The following is a 27,165-nucleotide window of genomic DNA, read 5'->3' as shown; positions in this document are numbered from 1 at the left end:
CTATTAGCCAGGATGGGCAGGGATGGTGTCCCTAGCCTATTTGCCAGAAGCTGGGAATGAGCGACAGGGGATGGATCACTTGATGATTCCCTGTTCATTCCCTCTGGGGCACTGTCAGAAGACGGGATACTGGGCTATGCGGACCTTTGGTCTGACCCAGTCTGGCCGCTCTTACGTTTTGAGCTACAGCCTCGAGCACAGGCTTCCTCTTCCACGCCCGCCACCAGCCGCTCTGGTCAACGGCAAATGCTGCCCGCCTGTCCTAGGGCGCTGGGTTTGCGGAGGGCGGGTCTGCACTTCAAACGCCGCATCGCGCCGCGGCAGCACGTCGCAGAAGACGTGGGAGGTAGGAAGGACATACTGCTGCTGCCAGAGCGCTGCGCACACCAGGGGCAGGTCGGGATAACGATGCCGCTCGTTTCTCATCCCCCTGAGCGGCCCAGTTGTACCGATGTACGTCCCAGCGCAGACCCGGCCTGAGAGTCACCTCCCCTGGGCTGAGGCAGGAGGGTTGCCTGAGCAGATCTCGGCCTTGGCTCCCCCTGGGCCACGCTGACCTGCGCCTGGCTGGAAATCGCTCTCCAAGTCGCCTTCACTCAAGGACTCCGTAAATCCACCTGCCTTTCAGCGAGCGTCTCCTCGCCCTCAGCAGCCGCACAAAGTCAGGAGACACAGCGATTCCCCTTTTCTTTCCTGCATGTTACTGCGTTTTGGGGTCCTTAACAGTGAGTGAGCCAAGGCCCACGGCTCTCACCTCCCGCTGCTGCAAAGCAAGCTGGAGGGACCTCTCTCCTGGCAGCGCTCGGCTCCTAGACCTGCCAGGGCCTCTTCCCTTGATTTGTGCTTTGACAGCTGGCCCTGGATATGACCATCAGCCCAGGAGGGTGGTGAGGTTTAGCCAGCACCATGCCATGCTCCCTCTGGAGCTGGGCAGGAGGAATTGCTCAGAGGAATGGCCTGGGATCCCGTCGCCACCAGGGGCCAGCACCAGCTGCTCCAGAGACAGGTGCATGAAGCCCCACGGAGGCAGCACTGGGATTATCTGCCCTCTGGGGAAGTTCCCTCATGACCCCTGGCTGTTAGAGGTTGGAAGCAGGAGAGTTCAAGGCCATTCCCGAGTGCCTGTTTCCATCATTCCCACCGGCCTACGAGATGTGCCCCCTTTGGGAATAGCCACAGGACTCTCCTTTTGGTTCCTCTGTCCCTGCAGCCAGAACAGACACGGCTGGCTTCAGGCTCTGGGCATCTGCCTACAGGGACGCATGCACTGACCCAACTCAGCCTCTTGCAGGGTACCAACCTGCCTGCCTCACCCTGCACGCTGCCCCTCACCCCCCCCATCCCTCCACATCTCACCCTCTGCCCAAGGCGAGGCCAAAATGAGAGACATGTAAGAATAGGTGTCTGCATATGGCACCTTGTTAGCACAGGGATGGGCGCATCCGTATCCAATGGGACAGACAGATAGCAGGGGTGCGTGGTGACAGACAGACAGCTAAAGAGGTGTGAATGGGGATGGACAGCCAGACGATAGCTGTACCCAGCTGAGGTTCCTTTGCCAGTGAATTGACGGATCTGTACAACCCCATTCTCCTACGCTGGGCTCCCTCCTGCAAGCAGCTGGTGCTGGGGGGCTGTGTCCTGCCCGGTGGCCGTGGGTTTGTGCTGACCTCTGCCCTCCCTGCAGCCTGGCAGACCTGCTTCAGTGAAGCAGGAAGGGATCCCAGAGAGCAGGGAGACCTTTCCTAACCAAAGCTTGCAGGCTTTGCTGGGAGAATGGCTCCAGCTCCTCTCTCTCCCACGAACGCAGGCAGCCCATGTGAATCCCAGCCCCACCTTGCTCAGCACCATCTGCAGAATGGCTGGTCCCCCCCGCCCCAGCTCCTGGCAACGCCAGTGCCAATAACCACGAGGCAGTAGCAGGGGGCGGTCACGCTTGCAGGCCCGTGGCTGCTTGGTGGCAAGCAGCAGGTACCTGGGCCCCGGCGTCAGCTGGGAAGGGTTTCATCCATTCCACTGCGCCTGGCAACATGCAGCCTTCCTCAGGGCCTGACCCACCAGGACTGGGAGCAGTGGGCCCTGCGGGTAATTAGCAGCTCTTCACGTGCCCCGGGAGGTGGGCCAGAGTCCCTATCCCCACCCTACAGGGGGAAACTGAGGCACCGAGCAGTGATGTTACTTACCCATAGTCACAGGGGAAGAGAGTGGAAAAGAACCCAGGAGTCCTGACTGCAAGCGCCTTGCTCTTAACCACTACAACACGGCCCCCACCGGAGCAGAATTAGAGCCCAGCAGCCCCCCATTGCTGGTCCCTGCTCTAGCCACTAGACGCACGGGACCCATCCCCCTCACGGACCTCATACCTCCCACCCTTCACAGGCCGGGCGGGCGGCTGGGGGGTTACTGCGGCTGGTGCGGCTTGATGCAGATCTGGGAGGCCCAGACGACAGACAGATGGATAGATGGGCATGTTAGGGCTGGACAGACGGACACTGGCCTGGGGAACGGGACTGGCCAGAGCACCCTGCGGGGAAGGCTATTTAGGGTTTTGGACTTTAGGACAAAACCCCAGCTGCAGAGGGGCCCAGCAGGCTCTGACCCTACTCAGCCCCAGGCTAATACCTGGGTCTTGGGGCACCCCCCGCAGCGCCCGTATCAGCACAGGGTGCACCTCACATGGGGTCAGTTGGGCTTGGGTGCCTGGGTCACTGTGAGTTACCTCCAGAGACCCCCATGTCACGGAGTGTGGGGGAGTCCAGGCCCTGCACCCCTCTTCCTGGGATCCACTGAGACTCTTAGCCAGCCAGTAAAACAGAAGGTTTATTGGACAACAGGAACAGTCCCAAACAGAGCTTGTGGGTACAACCAGGACCCCTCAGTCAAGTCCTTCTGGGGGAGCAGGGAGCTTAGACCCCAGCCCTGGGGTTCCCTGTGTTCCTCCACCCAGCCCCAAACTGAAAACTAAACCCACCCAGCAGGTTCCCTGCTGCAGCCTCTGTTCACATTCCCGGGCAGAGGTGTTACCTCCCCCTCCCCCTCCTGGCTCAGGTGACAGGCTCTCAGGTCTCCCATCCCCAGGGCACATTCCCAGGTCAACACTCCCCCCTCCCTGCTGAGTCACATCGTCACATCTCTCCCCCCTTCGAGACTGAACTGAGCGGGGTCACGCTGACCAGTGACCTGGGGAAGTTCGGGGCCCCCTCTCCGGGACAGCGCATCCGCTATCAGGTTGGCACTTCCCTTCACGTGGACCACGTCCATGTCGTAATCCTGCAGGAGCAGGCTCCATCTCAGGAGCTTGGCGTTGGCTCCTTTCATCTGGTGCAGCCAGGTCAGGGGAGAGTGGTCGGTGTAGACAGTGAAGTGTCGCCCGAAGAGATAGGGCTCTAGTTTCTTGAGGGCCCACACCATGGCCAGGCACTCCTTCTCGATGGCCGCGTAGTGTTGCTCCCGGGGTAGCAACTTCTTGCTCAGGTACACGATGGGGTGTCTCTCCCCCTTTTCATCCTCCTGCATTAACACCGCCCCCAGTCCCGTGTCTGAGGCGTCGGTGAACACCACAAAGGGCTTGTCAAAGTCTGGGTTTGCCAGAACTGGGCCACTGACCAGAGCCTCCTTCAGCGCCCGGAAAGCCTCCTGGCACTGCTCGGTCCAGACCACCTTGTCTGGCTTCCCCTTCTTGCATAGCTCCGTGATGGGGGTGGCGATGGCGCTAAAGTGGGGCACAAATCTTCGGTAGTATCCTGCCATCCCAATAAAGGCTTGGACCTGCTTTTTGGTGTGGGGAGCGGGCCAGTCTCTGATCACCTCCACCTTGGCTGGTTCCGGCTTTAGGCGGCCGCTCCCCACCCGATGGCCCAGGTAAGATACTTCCGCCATCCCCACCTTGCACTTCTCCGCTTTTACAGTCAGCCCAGCCCCCTGGAGTCGGTCCAGCACTTGTCTAACCTGGGACACGTGGTCCTCCCAGGTCTGGCTAAAGACACAGATGTCATCAATATACGCCACGGCAAAACTCTCCATCCCCCTCAGGAGCTGGTCCACTAGGCGCTGGAAGGTGGCCGGCGCTCCCTTGAGGCCGAAAGGCAGGGTCAGGAACTCATAGAGCCCCAGAGGGGTGATAAAGGCCGATTTCAGTCGGGCATCTGCATCCAGCGGCACTTGCCAGTAGCCCTTTGTAAGGTCCATGGTGGTGAGGTACCGAGCTCCTCCCAGCTTGTCTAGGAGCTCATCAGGCCTGGGCATGGGGTAGGCATCAGATACAGTGATGGCATTGAGCTTCCGATAGTCCACACAGAACCGGACCGACCCGTCCTTTTTGGGGACCAGCACCACCGGCGAGGCCCAAGGGCTGGCAGATGGCTGGATCACCCCCAAAGCCAGCATGTCCCGGACCTCTCTTTCCAGGTCCTGAGCAGTTTTCCCTGTGACTCGGAAGGGGGAGCATCTTATCGGCGGGTGTGACCCTGTCTGCACCCGGTGGACAGTCAGATTAGTGCGTCCAGGCTGGTTGGAAAACAGCTGTCGGTACGGATGCAGCACCTCCCTGACCTCAGCTTGCTGGGCAGGGGTTAGCTGATCCGAGAGGGGAATTGTTTCCAGGGGGAAACCAGCTCTGGTCCCAGGGAATAGATCTACTAAAGGGTCATCTCCCTGCTCTTCCCACTGTCCACACACGGCCAACACCACATTCCCCCTGGCATAATATGGCTTCATCATATTCACATGGTACACCCGGCGGTGGTGCGCCCGGTTCGACAGCTCCACCACATAGTTTACCTCATTGAGCTGCTTGACGACCTTGAAAGGGCCCTCCCAGGCGGCCTGTAGTTTGTTCTTTCTCACTGGGATGAGAACCATCACCTGATCCCCGGTGGCGTAGGCACGGGCCCGTGCCGTGCGGTCATACCAGACCTTCTGCTTCCTCTGGGCTCTGGCCAGATTCTCCCTGGCCAGGCCCATGAGTTCAGCCAGTCTCTCTCGGAAGATCAGGACATACTCCACCACTGACTCTCCATCGGGAGTGGCCTTCCCCTCCCATTCGTCTCTCATCAGGTCCAGGGGGCCCCTCACCCTCCTGCCATATAACAGTTCGAAAGGCGAAAATCCGGTTGACTCCTGGGGCACCTCCCTGTACGCGAACAGCAGGTGAGGTAAGTACTTGTCCCAGTCCTGCGGGTGCTGATTCATAAAGGTTCTCAGCATCATCTTTAGCGTCCCGTTAAACCTCTCCACCAGCCCATTGGACTGGGGGTGATACGCTGAGGCCCAGTCGTGCCGGACCCCACATTTCTCCCACAAGCACCGGAGCAGGGCCGACATGAAGTTGGAGCCTTGGTCTGTCAAGACTTCCTTGGGGAACCCCACTCGGCTGAAAATGGTCAGGAGCGCATCGGCCACGGTGTCTGCTTCAATGGAAGCTAAGGGCACTGCCTCGGGGTAGCGGGTGGCAAAATCTACCACCACCAGAATGTATTTCTTCCCCGACCGGGTCGTCTTGCTGAGAGGCCCCACGATGTCCATGGCCACCTTCTGGAAAGGCTCCTCTATGATGGGCAAAGGTCTCAAAGCCGCTTTCCCCTTGTCCCGGGCCTTCCCCACCCTCTGACAGGGGTCACAGGATCGGCAATACTGCCGGACCGTGGTAAAGACCCCGGGCCAGTAAAAGTTCTGTAGCAACCTCTGCCGGGTGCGCCGGATTCCCTGGTGCCCTGCGAGGGGGAGGTCATGGGCCAGGTACAGGAGCCTGCGGCGATACTTCTGGGGGACCACCAGCTGCCTCCTGATCCCACAGGACTCCACTTCCCCTGGGGGAGCCCATTCTCGGTACAGGAACCCCTTCTCCCACAGGAACCTCTCCTGGCAGCCTCTCCTCATGGTCCGTACCACCCTGAGGTCGGCCAGGTCCCTGAGCTTCCGCAAGGAGGGGTCTTTCCTCAACTCGGCCTGGAACTCAGCAGCTGGGGCAGGGACGGGGCCCGGTTCCCTCTCGCTGGCCAGGTCTGAGGCCTCCGCCTCTCTAAGCCGTGCCCCTCGGCCCTCCCTCCCCACCAGGGTAGGGTCCTGCGCCTCCGGTGTGATACCCTCCCCGAGGTCAGGGCGCAGTGCCCCTCGCCGGCTCTGGCTACGCGTCACAACCAGGGCGGCCTGGGGCTTGCTTGGCCAGTCCTCTAGGTCTCCCCCCATCAAAACTTCAGTGGGCAAATGGTGGTGTACCCCCACATCCTTGGGGCCCTCCTTGGCCCCCCATTTCAGGTGTACCCTTGCCACGGGCACCTTAAATGGGGTCCCGCCCACCCCTGTCAGGGTCAGATAGGTGTTGGGCACCACCCGATCTGGGGCCACCACCTCGGGCCGGGCCAGCGTCACCTCCGCGCCCGTATCCCAGTATCCATTGACCTTCCTCCCATCCACCTCCAGGGGAACAAGGCACTCTCTCCGGAGGGACAGCCCCGCGCCCACCCTGTAAACTGAGCACCCTGAGTCCAGAGCCTCCAGCCCTCTGGTGGAGCTGGCCTGGGGTACTCTTCCCTCCTGAGCAGGTGGTAAACTGGCAGCCCCCCTTTCCTGGGTCGTCTGCCCCTCGTCCAGCTGGGTCCCTACCCAGTTAACCCTGGGTAGGTTGGGTCTGCTCAGTCTGTCCCTGAGCCCGGGGCACTGGGACCGTACGTGGCCTCTCTGGCCACAGTGATAGCAGCTCAGGTCACGTTGGTCCCCTCGAGGAGGTCGGAGGGGCCCGACGCCAGGCGTTCCCCTTGGGAGGGGGTTCTCCCTATTTCCCCGCTGGGAGGCCCCCTGGTGACTCTCTCTCTGCATCGGGGGGGGCCTGTTCTTTTGGGGCTCCTCCCGGCTACCCCCTGACCGACTGTTCACAAACTCGTCGGCCAGCTGCCCTGCGTGCTGGGGGTTCTCGAGCTTTTTGTCCACCAACCACAGCCTCAGGTCGGAAGGGCACTGTTCATACAGCTGCTCCAGTACGATTAGGTCCAGCAGGTCCTCTTTAGCTCGGGCCCCAGCTGTCCACTTGCGGGCATACCCCTGCATCCGGTTGGCCAGTTGTAGGTAGGTGACCTCAGGCGTTTTACGCTGACTCCGGAACCTTCTCCGGTACATCTCGGGGCTCAGCCCAAACTCACGGAGCAGGGCCTGCTTGAACAGTTCATAGTCCCCTGCCTCCGGCCCTGTCATTCGGCTGTACACCTCCACGGCTTTGGGGTCCAGTAAGGGGGTGAGAAACTGGAGCCTGTCTGCAGGGTCAACCCTGTGCAGCTCACAGGCATTCTCAAAGGCCGTCAGGAAGCTATCTATGTCCTCCCCCTCCTTCCGCTGGGCCAGGAAGCACTTATCAAAGTTCCTTGCCGTCTTGGGTCCCCCCCCACTCACCGCAGCCGCAGCCGGGGCCCCACTGCTCCTCAGCCTGGCCAGCTCCAGTTCATGCTGTCTTTGTTTCTCCTTCTCCTGACGCTCCCTCTCCTTCTCCTGACGCTCCCTCTCCTTCTCCTGACGCTCCCTCTCCTTCTCCTCCTGCTCATGTTGACGTTGTTTCTCCTTCTCCTGACGCTCATGTTGACGTTGTTTCTCCTTCTCCTCCTGCTCATGTTGACGTTGTTTTTCATGATCCTCCAGCTCCCTCATTTTCATCTCCCTCTCCCATTCCAGCCGCCTCCGCTCCAGGGATGGGGAGCTCCGCCGGGAGGATCCCCTGCTGGGTGCCGGGGTCAGGGTGCCCTCGGTATTCGCTGGGCTTCCCCCAACCCCTCCCCCGGACATAGGTAGGAAGGGTCTCGGGATGTCCTCAGCAGCAGTCTGACCCCTCCCAGCCCGGTCAGGCCCCAGGGCCCACGCTGCGTCCCCCGGGCAGCTTCCCTCAGGGACAGGGATCGGGTCATCCAAGCGATCCCTCTCCTCCAGCTGGGCAATCAGCTGTTCCTTGGTGGACCTCCCGATGCGCAGCCCCCTCTGCCTGCACAGCTCCACCAGGTCGCTCTTCAGGCGTTTAGCGTACATCTCCCTGCTGGCCACTCGCAGGCCGGGCAGCTTCCCACGGTTTCCAGGAAAAGCCCCTCGTGTGCCCGTCCTTCTTGAGGTCACCGACTCTTTGCCAGGGTCGAGCTGCAGACTCCTCCGCCCCTGGGACCGCTCGCTGCAATCCCCTGGGGGACCCTGTTACTGCAAAAGTCTTTCTCTCTGGTCACACATTCCCAGGGGTTAACCGCCCCCCGAAACCGTCTCTCTCTGAATCTTCAGCACGCCTGGTCCCCGTCAATTCCCCTTCGTTTTACTGCTCCCCAGTCACTTACTGCAGGAAGCGCCGTTCACGGGGTGCAGTACATCCCACCGCTGCCACCAGTTGTCACGGAGTGTGGGGGAGTCCAGGCCCTGCACCCCTCTTCCTGGGATCCACTGAGACTCTTAGCCAGCCAGTAAAACAGAAGGTTTATTGGACAACAGGAACAGTCCCAAACAGAGCTTGTGGGTACAACCAGGACCCCTCAGTCAAGTCCTTCTGGGGGAGCAGGGAGCTTAGACCCCAGCCCTGGGGTTCCCTGTGTTCCTCCACCCAGCCCCAAACTGAAAACTAAACCCACCCAGCAGGTTCCCTGCTGCAGCCTCTGTTCACATTCCCGGGCAGAGGTGTTACCTCCCCCTCCCCCTCCTGGCTCAGGTGACAGGCTCTCAGGTCTCCCATCCCCAGGGCACATTCCCAGGTCAACACTCCCCCCTCCCTGCTGAGTCACATCGTCACACCCCATGCTCCCGTCCCAGCTGCAGTGGGGAGATTGCAGCTCTTGGCAGCTCTGCTGCCCGGTGGGTCTGGCTGGGTTACAGTTCCTCTCCCATCTGCTGCAGAAATCAACAGCCATCACTCCCAGCAAATGGTTTCTAATCACAGCGGCTTCGGAGCACCTGAAAAATGACTTGGGGGGGCGGGGGGGGAAGGGAAGGTGATTGAATGGAGAAGAGGCTGGGGAGGCGGCCGGGCTGCAGTCATTTATCAGCACAGATTCCTCCCCAGGGGCTGCAGGAAAGCCATTTGTTTGTTTACTTATTTTTAATTGCAAATGCCAGGCCCTTCTCCTGGTGTCAGCCTGGCGCTGGCCCATGGCCCTGCCTCCCCCGCTGACTCCTGAGCGGAGCTGATGGAGGCAGGACCAAAGGGCTCCTGGCAAGAGCTGAGCGGCAGGGGCTTGCCTGTAAAGGTGCAGCATCAACTCTGGCCCCAGAGGTACCAGTCTAGTGTCACCTCCTGCGGGCCAGAAAACACCCCCACGAGCCCGGCATCCTGCCCAGGGGCCTGCCGTCTGAGGAGACCACGTCATCCAGAGTCCCCTGCACCTGAGGGTCAGCTGCTCCTGGTCAGTCCCCTCACTGGTATCAGCGCGTGCCTTTGTTCTACACTGAATTCGTCTCGCGCCGCCTGCCAGCCGCTGCCTCTCGCTCTGCCTAGTCTGGGATCGGAAATCTCCTCCCCACGTAGGCAGCGCCGTGATCAAGCCGCGCTGTAACCTTCTCTTCCGTAAGCCCAGCAGATTATCCTTTCGCTGTCGGGCAGGTTTCTCAGACCTCGAGTCCGTCTCCTGGCTGATGCTCAATTAAATGGGTTCGTCTCTAAGGTGCCACAAGTCCCCCTGTTCTTTCTGCGGATACAGACTCACGCGGCTGCTCCTCTGAAACCTGGCTCTCCTCTGAATGCTCTCCAACTTCGCAACTCCCTTTGCCCAAGCTATGAGGCCAGCAGTGGATGCTGCTTTTTTGCAGCTGGGATTTGCAGTGCTGTGGAAGGCTCGCGGCAATGCAGAAGACGTTAGAGATGCAGAGGCCACAGACCATGGAGAAGAAGCAGCCGGGAACAAGCCCGTACTGCCAGCAGAAATGGGACGAGGTAGCCCGGCAGGGTCTCTCCACCTGTAATGTCCATGATCCTCCACAGGCATCACTGCAGACTTCCCAAGGGAGGGGCTGTTTGTGTGGGGACCTCACCTCGCCACCTCCCATGTGAAATCTGTTCCATGCAAGGGGCTGGCAAGACGGCACCTTTCACCAGACCCCACCATGCCAGGCTCCATGGCACCGCCTCCAGAACGAACAGCGATCCACACGAACCCAGCAGGGGTTTTGTCCCTCTTCAGCGGACACGGGAGGTTAACAGCTTACTATAGATACTAGCCAGAGGATCTGCTCCCTTGGCTTGTGTGGCAGCTCAACGACTGACATTTTCAGATGCAACTAGTAGTTTTGGGTGGCCCCATCTGGGGCACCTTAAAGGGTCCTGATCTCCAGGAACACGTACTTACCACATAGTCCCTTTAAGGCAGCTCACCGCTCGGGGTCCCGAACCGCGGCTTTCACAATCAGGCATTGCTTTTGAAAACATCGCACGCTGAAGGCCGCGGGTTCAAACTCTGCTAATGATGCCGGCTGAAGTTTGCCAGGCTGGGGGGGTGAGAAGTTCTGAATGTACGTCTCAGCTGTCGGAGCATCTCTCGCTGAGCTGTAAAATGCTGCTGAACCCCAGGCGTCCCCTGCTTGCGGAATAGACGCCCGCCTCTGCGGCAGAGAGGAATCGCGGGCTCCTGAAGAGTCTGTCTGTACCTGCGACGCTTTGATTCCACCGAGCAGGACTGTTCAAAGCACCATCGGGGGAGAAAACAGGATGAAATATTCATGTGTGCGGCTCGCGAACAGGCAGGTGGCAGCTCTGGGCAAGGATGCCACAAGCTCTCTCATTAGGGAGGAAGAGATGAGAAAACAACTTTCCAGCCAGCATCTCCCTCTCGGCAGCTCCTGCCCGTTCTGTGGGAGACACCTCCTCCACTGAGCAAGTCCGACAGCACTACGCTTTCCTGGCACGGGCACAAAGGACACAGGGACGGCCAGACCGGAGCAGCTCCGGGTGCCATCTACCCTGGTATCCCATCATCTACAGTGACCAGCACGAGCTGCTTCGCAGCTAGGCGTGACCCCTCTTGCAGTCGGCAGAGATGGGGGGCAGCAGGCAGGGGTGGGCCTAGGGCAGGCCAGCCGCAGAGGGTGCAGGGAGCTTGTCTTTGGGGCGTGGGTGATTGGAACGGGCCCACAGCCAGGGAAGCCACATTACAGGTCGACTGAGATCCCTGGGCCTCCCAACTCAAGGGCACGTGAAGACGCTTCACTCTGCAGCATTCACTGCCTGTTGCTTCTGCTCGTGTGAGGTGAAATTGACCCCCAGGCAGTGGGGCAGCCAAAGGCCTAAACCCAGCAGGACTTAAGTGATGCCTGGGTCTGGAGCTGGGCCCTGCCCCGGGGTGAGGAGCTGTGGGGGGAACAAGGCCTCATGCCAGGGCCTGCCCGGGGTTTGTGGGGGGTGCATGCTGGTACTTCTGGAACGGCATGGGCCAGCCCCGGTGCATGTGCAGTCCTGCAAAACAGCATCCCCCAGAACCCGTCAGGGACAAACTCCTCCAGAAACAGGCCTGGCCGGTTTAAACCTGGGTAATTGGCCTGCCTATGGGGGCACTGGACCATCACCGCTGTACCAGCAAGGACTCCAGATGGACACGTCTGAGATCCTGCTTCGTCTTCCCCTCCCTCGGGTGGCCCTTTCCAACCCGCCAGCCCAACACATCCCTCCGTGATGGAGCAGCCGCCCTGCATTTGGAGAACAACAAACCCCATATTTCCCCATCTGTACTGGCCTAGTGCTGCTCCCCCTCCTGGGTCCGGTTTGTCAAAAGCAGGCAGGTGCCCATTGCTCCCAGCCCAGGACCGACCACCACCACGGAGGGCTGGACAGCACGAGATGCTCACCGATGTCCAGTCTCTGAGACCACGATAGGCAGGGCGTACGTTTGCTTTCAGTCCTCACTCAGTTCAATTTCAACCGGCCTTTTGTTTGGGTTTCATTCCTTGCCCCAGCACATTTGCCATGGCGCTGAGCAGGCTGAGGTCTCTGTGCCAGCCCCGAACCCTGGGCAGCGACAGGGTCGTGTTAACACCTTCCACTCTTTGGGCCTTTATTCCGCTCAGTTTAATACAACAGGCTCAGGCCCGGGGCTGGCCCATCCCCTGGGGTGAAGGGTGGGAGGCCAGGCCTGGTGCTGGGCCCTGCCTGGGGGTGAGGAGCTGGGGGGTGGCCCTGGGCCTGGTGCTGGCCCATCCCCTGGGGTGAATTTCACTCACCAGGTGCAAGGCCCCACCCTACCTCTTGTCCTCCTTCAAGGCATGTTTTGGTGCCTGCAGCCACCCCTCAGGAGCTTCCCCGCAAGCCAGGGTCTCCTGGAAGCCGCTGACCAAGACCAGTCCTCAGCCTTCAGCTCCCATCAACTGGGGTTTTTCTCTCCGGTTCTCGCCAGGGCCATGATTCCCAGCCGGTGTCCTTGGGCCACAACTCCTGCCTCTTGACAGGATCGTATCCCAGTCCCAGGGGCCTGGCACCAGCCGCTGTGATTAAACCCACGAAGACATTTGCTACAGCTCAGATGTTTGATCAACGCCTCGTCTCTGCGACTGTCAGCTCCGGGTCCCTGCTCCGCCTCCGCTTCCTTGGGCCAGGTTTCAGCATTTGGCACTGGCCGCTCCCAAGACACAAACACACTTTGGCTGTCAGGGCTCAGGCTGACAGCTTCAGAAAGAACCCCATTTCCTCGAGGGAAGGTCCCTGTGTGTAGGGATCAGCCTGGTGCTTACTCGGTGTTCGGTCACAGAGTCCACCCATTATGGCACATGGGAGCTGGTTGTCACTTGCTGGGTAGCAATTGCACATTTGCCGGGACAGAGCCCTATTTCATTGACTCATGCACTTATTTAGGGACACCTCAATGTGGCTAAGGCTCTGGACTGGGAATAGAGACCCGGGCCCGGTCATTCCACTCCCTGCACCTTCTCGGTTAGGTGTGATTTTCCCACCGACATCTCTCTGCTGGGAGAAGCTCCAGTGCAGAAACAATTCTGCCACCACGAACGCACATAACCCAGCACAGACCAGAATAAGGGACACTAGCATAAGTGCTTTTAGCCCCGACAGAACTGTCTACATTGTCACGGAGTGGGGGGGAGTCCGGGGCCTGCACCCCTCTTCCTGGCATTCACTGAGACTCTCAGCCAGCCAGTAACACAGAAGGTTTATTGGACCACAGGAACACAGTCTCAAACAGAGCTTGTGGGTACAACCGGGACCCCTCAGTCACGTCCTTCTGGGGGGCAGGGAGCTCAGACCCCAGCCCTGGGGTTCCCTGCGTTCCTCCACCCAGCACCCAACAGAAACTAAACCCCCACAGCAGGCTCCCTCCTGCAGCCTCTGTCCACATTCCCGGGCAGAGGTGTCACTCCCCCTCCCCCTCCCGGCTCAGGTGACAGGCTCTCAGGTCTCCCCTCCCCAGGTCAACACTCCCCCCTCCCTGCTGCCTCACATCGTCACAGATGTGCCGGGGTGTTTGAAGATGCTCCCTTCGGCCAAAGGCCGGGGTCTCCCACTGACGCAGGCACGGAGGCTGACAGGAGAATTCGGTCTACACCAGGGGCCAGGTCGGTTTAACCACGTTGCTCGTGGGAGATGAGGGCGGTGGCGGATTTTTCACGCCCCTGAGCGACGCAGTTATCCGGCCCACATTCCTAGAGCCGACCAGGCCAAGGGCAGGTTTGTGGCTGGCATGTTACAGCAGCAGGACATGGGCCTTGGCCTCGTCCATTTAGGCTGTGAGCTCATTGGGCAGGACGGTCTGTGCAGCCCCCGGCGCCATGCGGCGCTGGTCACAGCTGGTGCCTCTGGGCACTCCTAGCAGACGCAGAATGGGATTTGCAAAGCCACCTTGTCACGGAGTGTGGGGGAGTCCAGGCCCTGCACCCCTCTTCCTGGGATCCACTGAGACTCTCAGCCAGCCAGTAAAACAGAAGGTTTATTGGACAACAGGAACACAGTCCAAAAACAGAGCTTGTGGGTACAACCAGGACCCCTCAATCACGTCCTTCTGGGGGAGCAGGGAGCTTAGACCCCAGCCCTGGGGTTCCCTGTGTTCCTCCACCCAGCCCCAAACTGAAACTAAACCCACCCAGCAGGTTCCCTGCTGCAGCCCCTGTTCACATTCCTGGGCAGAGGTGTCACCTCCCCCTCCCCCTCCTGGCTCAGGTTATAGGCTCTCAGGTCTCCCATCCCCAGGGCACATTCCCAGGTCAACACTCCCCCCTCCCTGCTGAGTCACATCGTCACACACCTCGACGCCCAAATCCCGCCAAGGCCTGGGCATCACTTATGCCTCTCTGCATCTTGCCCCATAGCCTCAGCTGGACCCACGTAACAGCAGCACCATCCCTATGCTCCAGGCACTCCTGGCATCACTCAGAACCACAGCGCTGACTGCACCCAAGGGCAGCAGTACCAGACAGCTAGACCACTGGCAAACGGGAGTCTGCAAAGGGTTACCTGGAAGCTTTTAGTGTTCAGGCTTTTCTGGCTTTCGGTGGCCACCTTCAGCCTGGAATCCAGCCCCTTCATGAGGGACTCCGTGTGGCGCACGTACTGCAGGTCGCGGTAGGTTCTCAGGTCCAGCACCTCCATGGACTGGGAGACGTTCTGCACCTGGAAAAGCAAAACAGAGCGGTGAGAGCAGGTGCGCTCTTGGGGGTACGGCCCCTCCTTCCCAGAGCAGCCCTGGGGACTGGTACAGGCGAGAGCACGCGGTGTGGTCGTGGGACACGTGCTCTCTCTCTAGGTACATTCGTCACCTCTATTGCTGTTCCCGGGGGATTTCCCTCCTACAGGAACTCAAGTTCTGCTGAAGTTCAGCAATATTTCTACTTCCCAAAGCCCGGAGCTCAGGACCCGCAGGATTGTCCAGCTCCTTCCCCATCACGCAAAACAACCCAGATCCATGCAATATAGATCCCGAAATCAGAGCTCAGCACGGATGAGAGCGGAGGAAGAGTTGGCCACCGGAGTTGTTCTGAGTGTTATTAATAAGGACCTGGGAACAGAACGAAGCTCTGATTTAATACCAGCGCTCCAGGGAGATGCCTCATTAGCAGCGCACTCTTCTGCCTTCCCTGGGAAGGCTGCAGGTGACTTTCCCATTTGGATTCTGCAAAGAGTTGGCCAGAATTGATTTGATACGCCCTGCTCCCTTCCCTGATCTCTGTTTAATTAATGAGGCCCTCTCCCAGCTCTGCACCTCCTGCCCATAATGAAAAGATGATTGTGCTAAATGAATTACAGGCATGCAAGCAGAAAGCATTTTCGCTCTGCACCAGAGAGATGGGGAAGCGAGCAGGCAGCTGGCCTGGCAGCATCAGCAGCCATTAGTCACTCATTCGAGCATAGTCACTGCATTCAGCTCCCCTCCTCCTTTTGATCACACTCAGTGTGGGAGCAGATTCTCACTTACAACCAGGCCTGTTTGTGCTGCCAACACCATGTAAAGGGGTTACCAGGTGAGTGACAATGAGGCCCATTATATGCCGAGCCACAGGGCACCAGGAGCGGTGTGCATGGGGGTTTGTTTCAATCCATTCATATCCACGAGTGGATGGCAACTGGGTTACAGCCAGAAGCTTTGGGATTGTTTTTTTTCCAAATAAATGTTTAGATTCTGGGCACCGCACTGGAACCTGCTGGCGAGCCTTGTGCCTGGGGAGGGAGCGCGAATTAGCGGGGAGGGCGCTGGATTGAGACTCAGCAGATCTGCCTTCTATTCCCAGCCTCTCTGGGCCCGTTTCTCTTTTGTCCGTCTTATCTAGCCACCCTGCGTGTTTGCTACGGCACAGAACCGTCTCTCCCTACCAGGGCTGGGCACGTTGCTGCCTGGAACAGCCATGGAACGGACCCACGAAAAACCTTTCACTTTGGGTCAAACGGAATCAGAATTTTTGGTGACTTTGGGTCTGTTCCAGAACGAGAATTTCAACCTGCGTCGCCCACCTCCCAGGTGAGCGCCCTAACCCCTGGAAACCGTGAGCCTAGTGGGTTAGGGTGCGAGCCCCCCCCATCTCCTCCTCCTGCAGCCCTTTCACGAGTGGCCGAAACTATTCATGTCAGAGTCACGAGTCAGTTCAAGTCGACCACAACTGCATTTTTCGCTGAATAAAATATTTTCTGACAAATTTCACCCAGGGCTACTCCGGCGCGTGAGCAGGCCCCAGCGCACGGGGCCGGTGTAGCTACTGGCCAGCGGACTGCAGGGGAGCGCTCCCGCCCTGGGACAGCCGGCACCACACTGCCCTGCTGGCTCCTACCGCACACGTCACACAGCACAGGTGTCTCCAGGCGGCAGGGGCAGCGGGCGGGCTGGGGAGGGGAAACGAGGCAGCACAGGGTACGTCACCGGTTCCCAGTTCATCAGCCCGCACCGCCCAGTCTCGATGCCAGCTCTTTAATTCCCAGTGTGGCAGTGACATCTCCGGGATGCCTCTGCCCCAGTGCCCCGCTCCCACCCTGCACCCCGTGGGAGGAGAAAGGGACCGCGGCAATGTTCTCCACTACCGCCTGGGCTGGAGAACGAGCAATCCCCACTGCCCAGCGTTACGGACATGTAAACCCTGCGATAAGTGGCTCCAAACCCCAGGCACGGCACGGCCAGGCTTCCTCAGCACCTGGGTAGACACTGACATACGCCCAGCAACGGTGACACTGAAACTGCCGGGCCCACCGTTCCGGCAGAGGGAAGTTTGCCGTAATCACACAGCAGCAGAACACAGGTGCTGGCCACGGATCTCCAGCTCTGTGTCCTGTGGGGAAGGGTCACGCTACAGCCTGATTTCCCTAACCTCTGCCTGCCCGGGGCTCTCTCTTTTCCTGCTTTCCTCCGCCAGCATCCGCTCCCCCGTCACACGCTGCAGCGCAGTGTCCGTAGCCCGGGGTGCACGCGAGACGTGTGTGAAGATCTTTGCAAATGCAATTTGCTTGCTCACTTGGCTGCGCGCGGTGTCTCGGCCTGGCTGGTGCGTCACCCCCGTGCACCGGTTCTGGATAGACAAACTGCCTGCTGAACGAGAGGTAGCTCTGAGGGGACTGCTCACCGCAGAGAGCAGCACCGAGGTCACTAGTAAAGCCCATCCAGCCGCGGGTATTTAACAAACACCCAGCTTACCTCCCAGAGGCCAGGACAGAGCAGCTATAGGAGGCTAAATAAATACAGCACTGACTGATTGCACACTACGGTCGCACCGACAGGCTCCCGGGAGACCAGGGGCCGGTTGTGCCGGGCGCTGCGCAGACACGGAGATGGACAGAAAGTCCACCCCAACCGGAGGGACTGAATTCTCCTGCAGGTCTGTCTAAGGCACCACGCCGCGCCAGGCAGAGAAGCTCTCCAGCTCAGGCAAAACAGGATGATCACAATCCCGGCCTCGGAATCTCTGCAGCCCAGCTGTCCCAATTCCTGGTCTCGCGCCTAGGGTGCATAGTTAGGCCACTTACATAAACGCGGCCGAGAAGACTCCTCTTCCTGCAGCTTTCATGTATAAACTCCCATCTTTTGTTCAGGGCTGCCGCTGTTCTTTGGCTCTTAAACCACCCGAGTGCACATTTCTTGTGGGCTTCGGTTCTTTCATTTCATCGGCCGCCGCCACTAAAATTAGTTTATTTCAGCGCCTTAACGAGACGAGAACGCAGCCACGTTCCCTCAGTGGTTATTTATTTATTGACAGGGGCCCTTTTGGTGTTTACAGCTGCGGCTGCAGCCTCGGAAGGCTTCAGAGCCGTTTTGCAGCAAGTTATAATAAAAGTTTAATCATTTTTTTGTGTGTGAATGTATAAAAAGCCGAGAGGAAATGAAAGGAAAGCCGCCTCCTCGTGGACTCTGCCCACCGCAGATGGGGGAATTGAGACCAGTTAGAAAACTTAACAGCTTTTATTAACATTTACCGCGGTAAAGCGACCCAGGGGGCGATTCCTACGTGGGGAGAGAGGGCAGGTCTCTCTCTGCAGCACCTCGCAGAGATGCAACGTCATCTCCAGAGGCTGCATCCCCCTGTGGAGCACTGCCAGGCACCCCGGGATGCCAACCTTTGGGCAAAGCCCCCCGACCTCCCAAGCTAAGCCGGAGGGGAGACCTCCAAAGGCAGCGAAAGTCTCGGTGGCACATTAGCACCGTGGGCAGGTCTGCACTGCGATCAGAAGCCTGAACGCAGCCCAGGGAGCCACAGCACAGTTAGCTCGGAGCCAGCCAGCTCCGGGAACAGCAGCGGGGCGGGGTGACTGCTCCAGGGCGGGGCAGGGTCCCAGGCGGGGCTGTGTGCTCGTGCGGCATGCTCGTGCGGCTGTTGTTTTCCATGCTAGCTAGGGCCAGGTCGCAGCTCACATGGCAGCGGAGACAAGCCCTGTGTCTCTGCTGGAAGTCCAGGGGGAGCAGGTCATTGGAGCCAGGTCCTGGGGGGCACCCCAACCCCTCCACCCCCCTTCCCCTGGAAACGTCAGCTCTGCGTGCACCCTGGTGCCCCCTTCCCGGCTCACCTCTGCTGGAATGCTGCAGAGAGCTGCCATCAGCGAGCGCTGGGCTGTGGTCACAGCTCCAGACTGGGACTCCTGCACATCCTGCTAGCTTTGGGACCTTGTCCCTCCCACCCTGGGCAGGTCTCGTCTTTGGGACTGTAGTTCAGTACGTGTTTGTACAGCTCCTAGCACAGCAGGGCACCATCGTGGCTAGCCTCTGGCACGACTGCAATGTGGACATTAAACAACCACCACCAACACCCTCGCACTGGTGTGACCACTGCCTCGCCAGGGACCGGACTGGGGGCTAAGCACTTGAGCTGCTTCAGCTGTAACCGCCTCTCACACTCTGAAGAACAGGCACTCGGGGGACCCGTAACACCCGCTCCCTAGCAGCTCACACTCACACCTTTGCTTCTGCCGCAGCCTTCCTCTTGCAACCAAAACCCACTCACGCCGATGCAGCCCCAGGCAGGGCAGAGAACAGTGTTCATAATTCATCGGGGGCCCCCCACCCCCAAGTTGGGTCTGACCTGCTGCTTCAGCACGCTGCTAGGGGGCCTTTCAGGCCTGCTGTCAAACTGAGCCCCTGCCGCCCACTTTCCACAAGCGCTCACGGGGTTAACCCTAATGTCTTCATAGAATCATAGAATATCAGGGTTGGAAGGGACCCCAGAAGGTCATCTAGTCCAACCCCCTGCTCAAAGCAGGACCAATTCCCAGTTAAATCATCCCAGCCAGGGCTTTGTCAAGCCTGACCTTAAAAACTTCTAAGGAAGGAGATTCCACCACCTCCCTAGGTAACGCATTCCAGTGTTTCACCACCCTCTTAGTGAAAAAGTTTTTCCTAATATCCAATCTAAACCTCCCCCACTGCAACTTGAGACCATTACTCCTCGTTCTGTCATCTGCTACCATTGAGAACAGTCTAGAGCCATCCTCTTTGGAACCCCCTTTCAGGTAGTTGAAAGCAGCTATCAAATCCCCCCTCATTCTTCTCTTCTGCAGGCTAAACAATCCCAGCTCCCTCAGCCTCTCCTCATAACTCATGTGTTCCAGTCCCCTAATCATTTTTGTTGCCCTTCGCTGGACTCTCTCCAATTTATCCACATCCTTCTTGAAGTGTGGGGCCCAAAACTGGACACAGTACTCCAGATGAGGCCTCACCAATGTCGAATAGAGGGGAACGATCACGTCCCTCGATCTGCTCGCTATGCCCCTACTTATACATCCCAAAATGCCATTGGCCTTCTTGGCAACAAGGGCACACTGCTGACTCATATCCAGCTTCTCGTCCACTGTCACCCCTAGGTCCTTTTCCGCAGAACTGCTGCCTAGCCATTCGGTCCCTAGTCTGTAGCTGTGCATTGGGTTCTTCCGTCCTAAGTGCAGGACCTGTCTTCTCTTCTTAATCCTTAGCCAGCCAGGGGCAAGAGTTACACCTTGCCAGGAACAGGTTACAGGGCCCTGGGCGCGTCCCGGCTGGTGGGATCCTACTTCCCCCGTAGCGCATTCCGAATGCCGGAGTCCCCTCTGCGCCCTGCCCCGATGCCCGGCTGTTAAACTGACACTGCTCCTCACCCTAGAAGTAGCTGCATGTTAGCGGTGGGGGAAGTGCCCCTCGTGTGTGTCTGGGAGGCTCCACCTGACTGGGCTGGGTGCTGCGCACGTTGCCCAGAGTTTACAATCTAAGCAGACAAAGGCAAGATACTGGGTGGCCCCATGCTTACACCGAGGGGAGCTGAGACCCACCGTCACATACACAGTCAGCGCAAAGCTGGGAGCTGAGACCAGATCTCATGCATCCCCGCCCACTGCTTCAATCCGCCAGGCCAGCCGGCCCTCAGCCGAGGGCCCTGCCTGGAAAGAGCCCACAGGGCGAGCGGCGCTGTAAACGTCCACGAGTATCTTACATCGGAGGCTGCACCAGCAGCAGGATCTCTCGTCCGTCTCCCCTCCCCGCACGTGGAACACGGGTCCTTCCTTTCGCAGCTCTCCCATCTCCTGCCATCCCAGCTGCCGCTGAGAGGAACAGACGGCTGGCAAAACGGGCAGCGTGGCTGCAAAGAGACTTCCCCTTCCAAGATGCTGTTCCCCAGCCCCCTCTGCTCGCTGGGCATGTTGCATCACGCAGCCAGGGCTTTGCACGCACGCAAATGGGCGGTTCGGGCGACAGCCTCTGATCGATAGCTGTGCTTAGCCGAGATGTTACTGACGGAGCTGAGCAGAGGCCAGCTCTCTCGCTCGCTCACTGCTTCCAAGCTATTTTAATTCCCGCCAAGGTCAGGAGCTGACTTCTCTTCACCACCACCTGAGCCCTCCTGCCACTCAGGGAAGATTTATGGGTCTTTATTATTTATTTTTGGCTGGGAGCATTTATCTGGGTCTGTGCAGACGTGGGAGCTCATCTCCCTGCCAGATCTCCTGCCGTCAGTGTCTGCAGCCCCTTACGTGAGCAACAGGCACCCAAGGAGCAGAGCTGACTAAGGAAAACCACCTTCCTACGTTCCACTCTGACTTGCCGTCCAAAGCCTGGAACGCAAGGCCCAGGCTCCCAGTGGGCGAGGGCAGAACAGATCCAGGCACCTCGGTCACTCAATCTTCTCTCCATGCCGCGTGGAGTTGGGCTGGATGGCTCCGCAGGGGATCCGCGCTGCCCAGGGCTGTCCTGAGCTGAGTGAAATGAGGGCGTTGGGGGGTTGTCACGGAGTCCCTGGGCAATGCTCTGGAACTGCTCCCCGTGAAGCCAGTCAGGACTCTGGGGAAGTCTCCTCTCTGGAAGCAGACTGTCTTCAGGACACACAGCTCACCCGGCTTCCACCTTCCTGGGTCTGACCTCGGAGCATTCAGCCTCCTCTGCCCCTCCATGTGCTTCCCACAGCGAGTCCACTCAGGCAGGCCTCCTGGGGAAGCCAGAGGGTCCTGCCCCCCAACTCCGCAGTCAGACGGGACTCTCAGCCAGTCAGTAAAACAGAGGTTTATTAAACGACAGGAACATGGTCTAACACAGAGCTTGTAGGTGAAGAGAACAGGACCCCTCAGCTGGGTCCATTTTGGGGGGCAGTGAGCCAGACAACCACGTCTGCCCTTCACTCCATGTCCCAGCCAGCCCCAAAATGGAAACTCCCTCCAGCCCCTCCTCCCCTGGGCTTTGTTCCTTTCCCCGGGCCAGGAGGTCACCTGATTCCTTTGTTCTCCAACACTTTAGCTCTCACCTTGCAGGGAGGAAGGGCCAGGCCATCCGTTGCCAGGAAACAGGGTGTCGGCCATTCTCTGTGTCCAGACCCCTGCACACACCTGCCCTCTAGGGCTCTGCAATGATCATACACCCTTACCCCACCACCTAGATACTTAAGAATGGCATAGGGGAAACTGAGGCACCCCCACACTATTCAGAGGAAACATTAAGAACAGTCCCACTTCGTCACAGGGGTAAGGAACAGTTTGCTCCACACAGTGGTGAGATCTAGCGGCCTGGGACTCCAGACCCCTGGATTCTTTCCCAGCTCTGTGACCGTAGGCCAGCGCTCCTCCTCTTTGGAGCGGAGCCTGTCTCTTCTCGGAGTCTGGGCAGCTGTGGCCACTGGGTTTGTTGTAATGCAGATGTGCTAAGATCTCCGAGCACATGGCGATGTGGGACAAGGCTTTCACACGTGGCTGCGTGACGATGAACACATTAAAGTAAGCGTGCCCCAGTTTCCAGGGGAGCGGCGTGCTCACACCTCCAGCGAGGGCAGTGGCAGCTCAGAGAACTGGGACACGTGTCCAGCCAGGCACCTGCATTTGGAAAAGGTTGACCCTGTCCCTCAGGTAGAATCTGCTTTCCATGGAGCAAATATAGCTTGACACACGAAAGCCAGTCGAGATCACAGCCTGCACTGCAATCAGCAACAAATGCCCAACGCTCAGCCCTCCACCAGAGCCACAAAGGATTTAAACCCGCTTAAAAATACCCACACCCAGGCCCCTGCCAGTCACCCATCGTGGGAGAAGCACGCATGACCCTGCACAGGGCCCAACTATGGAGTCATCCCAGGTCCCACCCATCCCGCAGGGGAAAGAAAACTGCCCTGTTCTCCTCACTCCAAACCAAACCCACTGACTCCATCCAGACAGGGCTTGTTCCCCTGCTCAGCGCCTGGGACGCACCCCCCGGTGGGGCTGCAGGCACCACTTCTGACCTTGGGCAAGGTCATCTGGAGAAACGTCACTCCACTGGTCCGGAGGAGCTCCGAGGCTGCGAGACCAAGGGGGCCCTGCATCTCTGAGTGCGGCACTCCCTCCACCTCGCCCATGGCGCACAAAATGATAGCAGTGTCTCCATGGTGGGGAGCAGCCATTCCAGAAACCATGAAGGATCCCTCCCCGCAACCCACCCAACCCTGGCAGCAGGGATCAGAGCCACCCGCTCCCGAGACATTCAGCACATGACTCTCCAGGCTAGAGGGCTCCCCGGTGCTCACGCCGAGGGATCAGGTTAACGGGACGTTCTACCCAGCGCTACCCAACGTCTCATCTGCAGCCGCACACGGCAAGATGCGGCGCACTTGCAAGGCATCTCTGCAGCAGGTGCAGCCCCCCCATCCGCATTGCTATACGCCTTACGTGGGCGTCTGAGAGTCCCCAGGGGAGCTCCGAGCCCTCGCCAGAGGGAGAGCCAGCCCTGCCCTGAAGAGGTGATGGTCTAAGGGTGCGAGGGACAGAGAAGTGCAAAGCGGAGAAGTGACTTCCCTCGGGTCACCCAGCAGGTCAATGGAGAGCCCAGCTCTGCTGTGCCCATCGGACTGCCCTGCCTGCAAGCGTCGCACCCAAGAGAATGACAGGGTGCATGGTGGGGCGTCACACCTCCCTCTGGGCAAGCACCAGGCGTCATGGGCAAGAGCAGGACCCAGGGTAGCTGGCACACGTGTGAAAGCCTTGTCCCGCATCACCGGGTTCTCGGAGATCTTCGCACATCTGCCTTACAACGCGCCCAGCGGCCTGGCCCCGCTGCGGCCCTAGATAAGACTCCCTCTGTGGCAGTGCCTTCCACCGCCTACGAAGCCCGGGGCTTCAGGCTGAAGCTCCTTGGGGCAGGGGCTCTCTTGCCATGTAGCTGCTCAGCGCTGGGTGCCAGGGGCCCAGGACGCTGCCAGGGCGCGGATGCTCAGGGCTCAGCACCGGGCTGGGCTGCAGGGGCAGCCGCTTGGAGGCAGAGGGTGGCCCCTTATTAAACCACGTGTCCCGCCAGCCTCGGCCCTTCTCCGTCCCCCCTCCCCCCTTTGCCCCCTGCCCCACGGCACCGACAGGGAGGGCTCTGCGCCTCTTCCGCAGGCTCTGGGCTCCTGCTTCCGTCCATGGAGGCTAAGCAGGAACACGTCCTGCGCGGGGGGGACCGGAGTGCGGCACGCGGCCGCTCTCTGAGTGACAGGTGACCTTTGCCGACTCCCCTGGTGGCGCAGGCCGGGGGCTGAGCATTGCTCCTTAGCTACGGGTCTGGGGGAAGGCAAGCGGCGTTCCACCTTCCCTGTAGACACTGGGGCTGCCGGAGCTGCTGCTTCCCAGAGAGATTCAGCTCGCCCCCTCGGCTGCCCGCTGCCCTGGGTCCCAGCAGCCAGCCGCGTCTCTGGTAACGTGCAGGGACAGAAGCAGATGCTCATCGCCGTAGACCGGGTGGGTGGGCGGGCGATCCCCCACGGCAGGAGGCTCTTAACCCTTCAGCCATAGGGGGCTTCGCTCCCCCACCCCGACGCATCCCTCAATGAACGTCTCCAACATTCCCGGGCTCCTGCAGCTGCTGCCTCCGAGAGGCAGCGGGAAATGAAATGTCAAGCGCGTCTAAGCGCCAGGCCCCTACGGCTGCAGAGGTAACGGCTGTCCAGCTAGGGGGCCCAAAGGATGTTTATAAAGCCAGGAGCAAAACTCCCCCCAGCCTGTTTTACCCTCTTTTACCAGTGTTTCTGCACGCCTCGCCATCTCCAGTGGATTCATCCTCACAACCCCCCGGGAGGCAGGGCAGAGCTGTTGACCACACTGTGCAGATAGGGAAACTGAGGCACAGGGAGATGTTGGGTTTGTCTACACTACACTCAGAGGTGTGACTGCATACCATGCTACCTTTCACCAGGCCACCCCGGGAATAGGCAACAGGGGATGGATCACTTGGTGATTCCCTGTTCTCGTCACTCCCTCTGGGGCACCTGGCATTGGCCACTGTCGGTAGACAGGACACTGGGCTAGGTGGACTTTTGGTCTGACACGGTCTGGCCGTTCTCATGTTCTTATGTAAAAAGAGCAGGGAAGATATTCCACATAACACCGACCAACCCGGCCTCGCGGGGTCCTGTGCCCCCTCCCCAGTCTGTCCGCGCCCATCATGCCGACCAACCCGGCCTCGCGGGGTCCTTGTGACCCCCGTCTGTCCGCACCCATCACACCGACCAACCCGGCCTCGCGGGGTCCTTGTGACCCCCGTCTGTCCGCACCCATCATGCCGACCAACCCGGCCTCGCGGGGTCCTTGTGACCCCCGTCTGTCCGCACCCATCATGCCGACCAACCCGGCCTCGCGGGGTCCTTGTGCCCCCTCCCCAGTCTGTCCGCACCCATCACGCCGACCAACCCGGCCTCGCGGGGTCCTTGTGACCCCCGTCTGTCCGCACCCATCATGCTGACCAACCTGGCCTCGCGGGGTCCTTGTGACCCCCGTCTGTCCGCACCCATCACGCCAACCAACACGGCCTCGCGGGGTCCTTGTGGCCCCAGTCTGTCCGCACCCACCCTTTTTCTCTAGGGCTGGCAGCTCTTTGGGGCAGGCCTGTGTCTTTGTTCTGTGCCTGAGCCGCGCCCAGCACAGTGGGGTTGTGGTCTGAGCCCGGGGCTCCCAGACGCTACTGTAGCACACCTAATAAATAATGTTCGGGGCCAAGTCCAGGGGGCCCTGGGCCATGACTAGAGCTCCTAGGCACTAGGGTAACCTTCCCCAATGGCCCCCTGCCCCCCCACGCGGGGGTGCAGTACGGGGGCCGTGAGATACACTTACTACATAATTATAAAGATGCAGGGACATCGGCTTCATCACGGGTGGCACAAGCCAGCCCAAGAGAGCCAGCGCCCAGCGAAAGCAGCGTAAACAATTGCTTAGGGCCCCGAGGAGCTCAAGGAGCCCCCTGCTAATTGTTAGTGGGTGTTTTGGGGCGGGGGAGGCGAATACATTCCTGCTTCGGGCCCCAGGGGCCGAGCCCCGACTCTGCAGCCCAGAACACTGGGCACGTTCTCGCGGTGCCGCGTCTTCGCCGCCAGCTGCAGCTGGGCTCCTTGGAGTAAAGCCGGCAGGGATGGGCCAAGCCGCACTGCAGCCCACCTCTAACAGCAGTTGAGATGCCTCTGAGGGACTCAGCCAGAGCAGCCGTGACCTGGGGCTCCCGAACCTCGGCACTGGCCTTTGACGCCGCGCTCTGTGCTTGTCTGCCGGGAGGGAGGGGACACCTCTGCCCGGGAACGTGAACAGAGGCTGCAGGAGGGAGCCTGCTGGGGGGGTTAGTTTCAGTTTGGGGCTGGGTGGAGGAACACAGCGAACCCCAGGGCTGGGGTCTCAGCTCCCTGCTCCCCCAGAAGGACTGGACTGAGGGGTCCTGGGTGTACCCACAAGCTCTGTTGTGGACTGTGTTCCTGTTGTCCAATAAACCTTCTGTTTTACTGGCTGGCTGAGAGTCTCAGTGAATCCCAGGAAGAGGGGTGCAGGGCCTGGACTCCCCCACACTCTGTGACATCAGAGCTGCTGAGCACCCACAAATCTTAAGGGACGGGAGCTGCGTGTGCTCAGAAATCAGCTGCTGTTACCGAGGGGGCAGAATGTGGACTTAGAGCCTGAGGCTCCAGCGGGGCTCCTGAAATCGGTTTTGGAGACCGGGCCCCAGGCTGGGAAAGCTTGATCCAGGCTCTCTTTTCCCCGAGTAGCCACAGAGGCAGGGTGTCTTCATTCCGTCACCACGCGCTGGGAGGCGGTGGGGTGCAGCGGGTAGGGGTGTGAACCTGGATTCTACACCCAGCTCTGACGCCCACCCACTGGGCGAGCTTGGGTAAGACACCTCCCCTACGTGTGCCCGCCTCCCTTCCCACCTTTTGTCTGCCCCGTGAGCATCTCGCCCCGGGGTCTGCCAGCATCTCGCACAATGAGGCCTCTGGAAATCGCCTGCTCTTTTATTGCACATGGTCAGTCGTGATTTGACTCTAATCTTCCCCTTCGCTGGAGATGCGTCCGTGTCGCTGCCTGAGATTCCCGGTCTTGAAGGCAGATGATAGAAATCAGTGGCTGCCTTGTTCAACCCCTTCCCTGCGAGGCCCGACCCGGCCGCCAGGAGGGAGCGCGTTGCCTGACGGGACTGCGGCCTGAGAACCGCTTCGGGTTAGCTGACTGTCAGGTTGATCCATTATAACACCATGGCGGGCTCACTGCGCGCAGGGCTGATGAACAGTGTGTTACTGCTTCGCCCGCCAACCTTGTCACTCCCATGCTCCCAGACACACAATGGCCCGCGCTGGTGGTCGTAACAACTCACTGCAGTCACGTTACATCTCTGATAGCAGCTCTCCATCATTCGAATGGCTCTGGGGAACCAGGACATTCCCATCTCCGCATCTCAGACAGAATGTAAAGGCACTAAAGATGCTCATGCCGGCAAATAGCCACTTTCCCCACAGATGGGAGGGCAGGGGGGCAGAGATAGAGAGAGCACTGCCGTCATTTTTAGCATTGAGGAGTGCTCAGCTACAGTGAGGAAGGGG

The 27,165-nt window shown here is 59.6% G+C and overlaps 1 protein-coding gene across 2 annotated transcripts in view; it reads right to left on the bottom strand.

The window, feature by feature from the left end:
- Positions 1 to 27,165, bottom strand: part of OLFM2 (olfactomedin 2) — a 93,184-nt gene that overhangs the window by 14,281 nt on the left and 51,738 nt on the right. For both annotated transcript variants that reach the window (XM_073318420.2, XM_073318419.2), the window contains exon 3: positions 14,399 to 14,554. In XM_073318420.2, the coding sequence (XP_073174521.1) occupies positions 14,399 to 14,554 (156 nt within the window). The remainder of the gene's footprint in view (positions 1 to 14,398; positions 14,555 to 27,165) is intronic.

This window comes from Lepidochelys kempii, chromosome 20 (genome assembly GCF_965140285.1).
Source record: "Lepidochelys kempii isolate rLepKem1 chromosome 20, rLepKem1.hap1, whole genome shotgun sequence".
NCBI lineage: Eukaryota > Metazoa > Chordata > Testudines > Cheloniidae > Lepidochelys > Lepidochelys kempii.
Note: the sequence above shows the minus strand (reverse complement) of the source record. Positions and strands in the feature narration are given on the sequence as shown.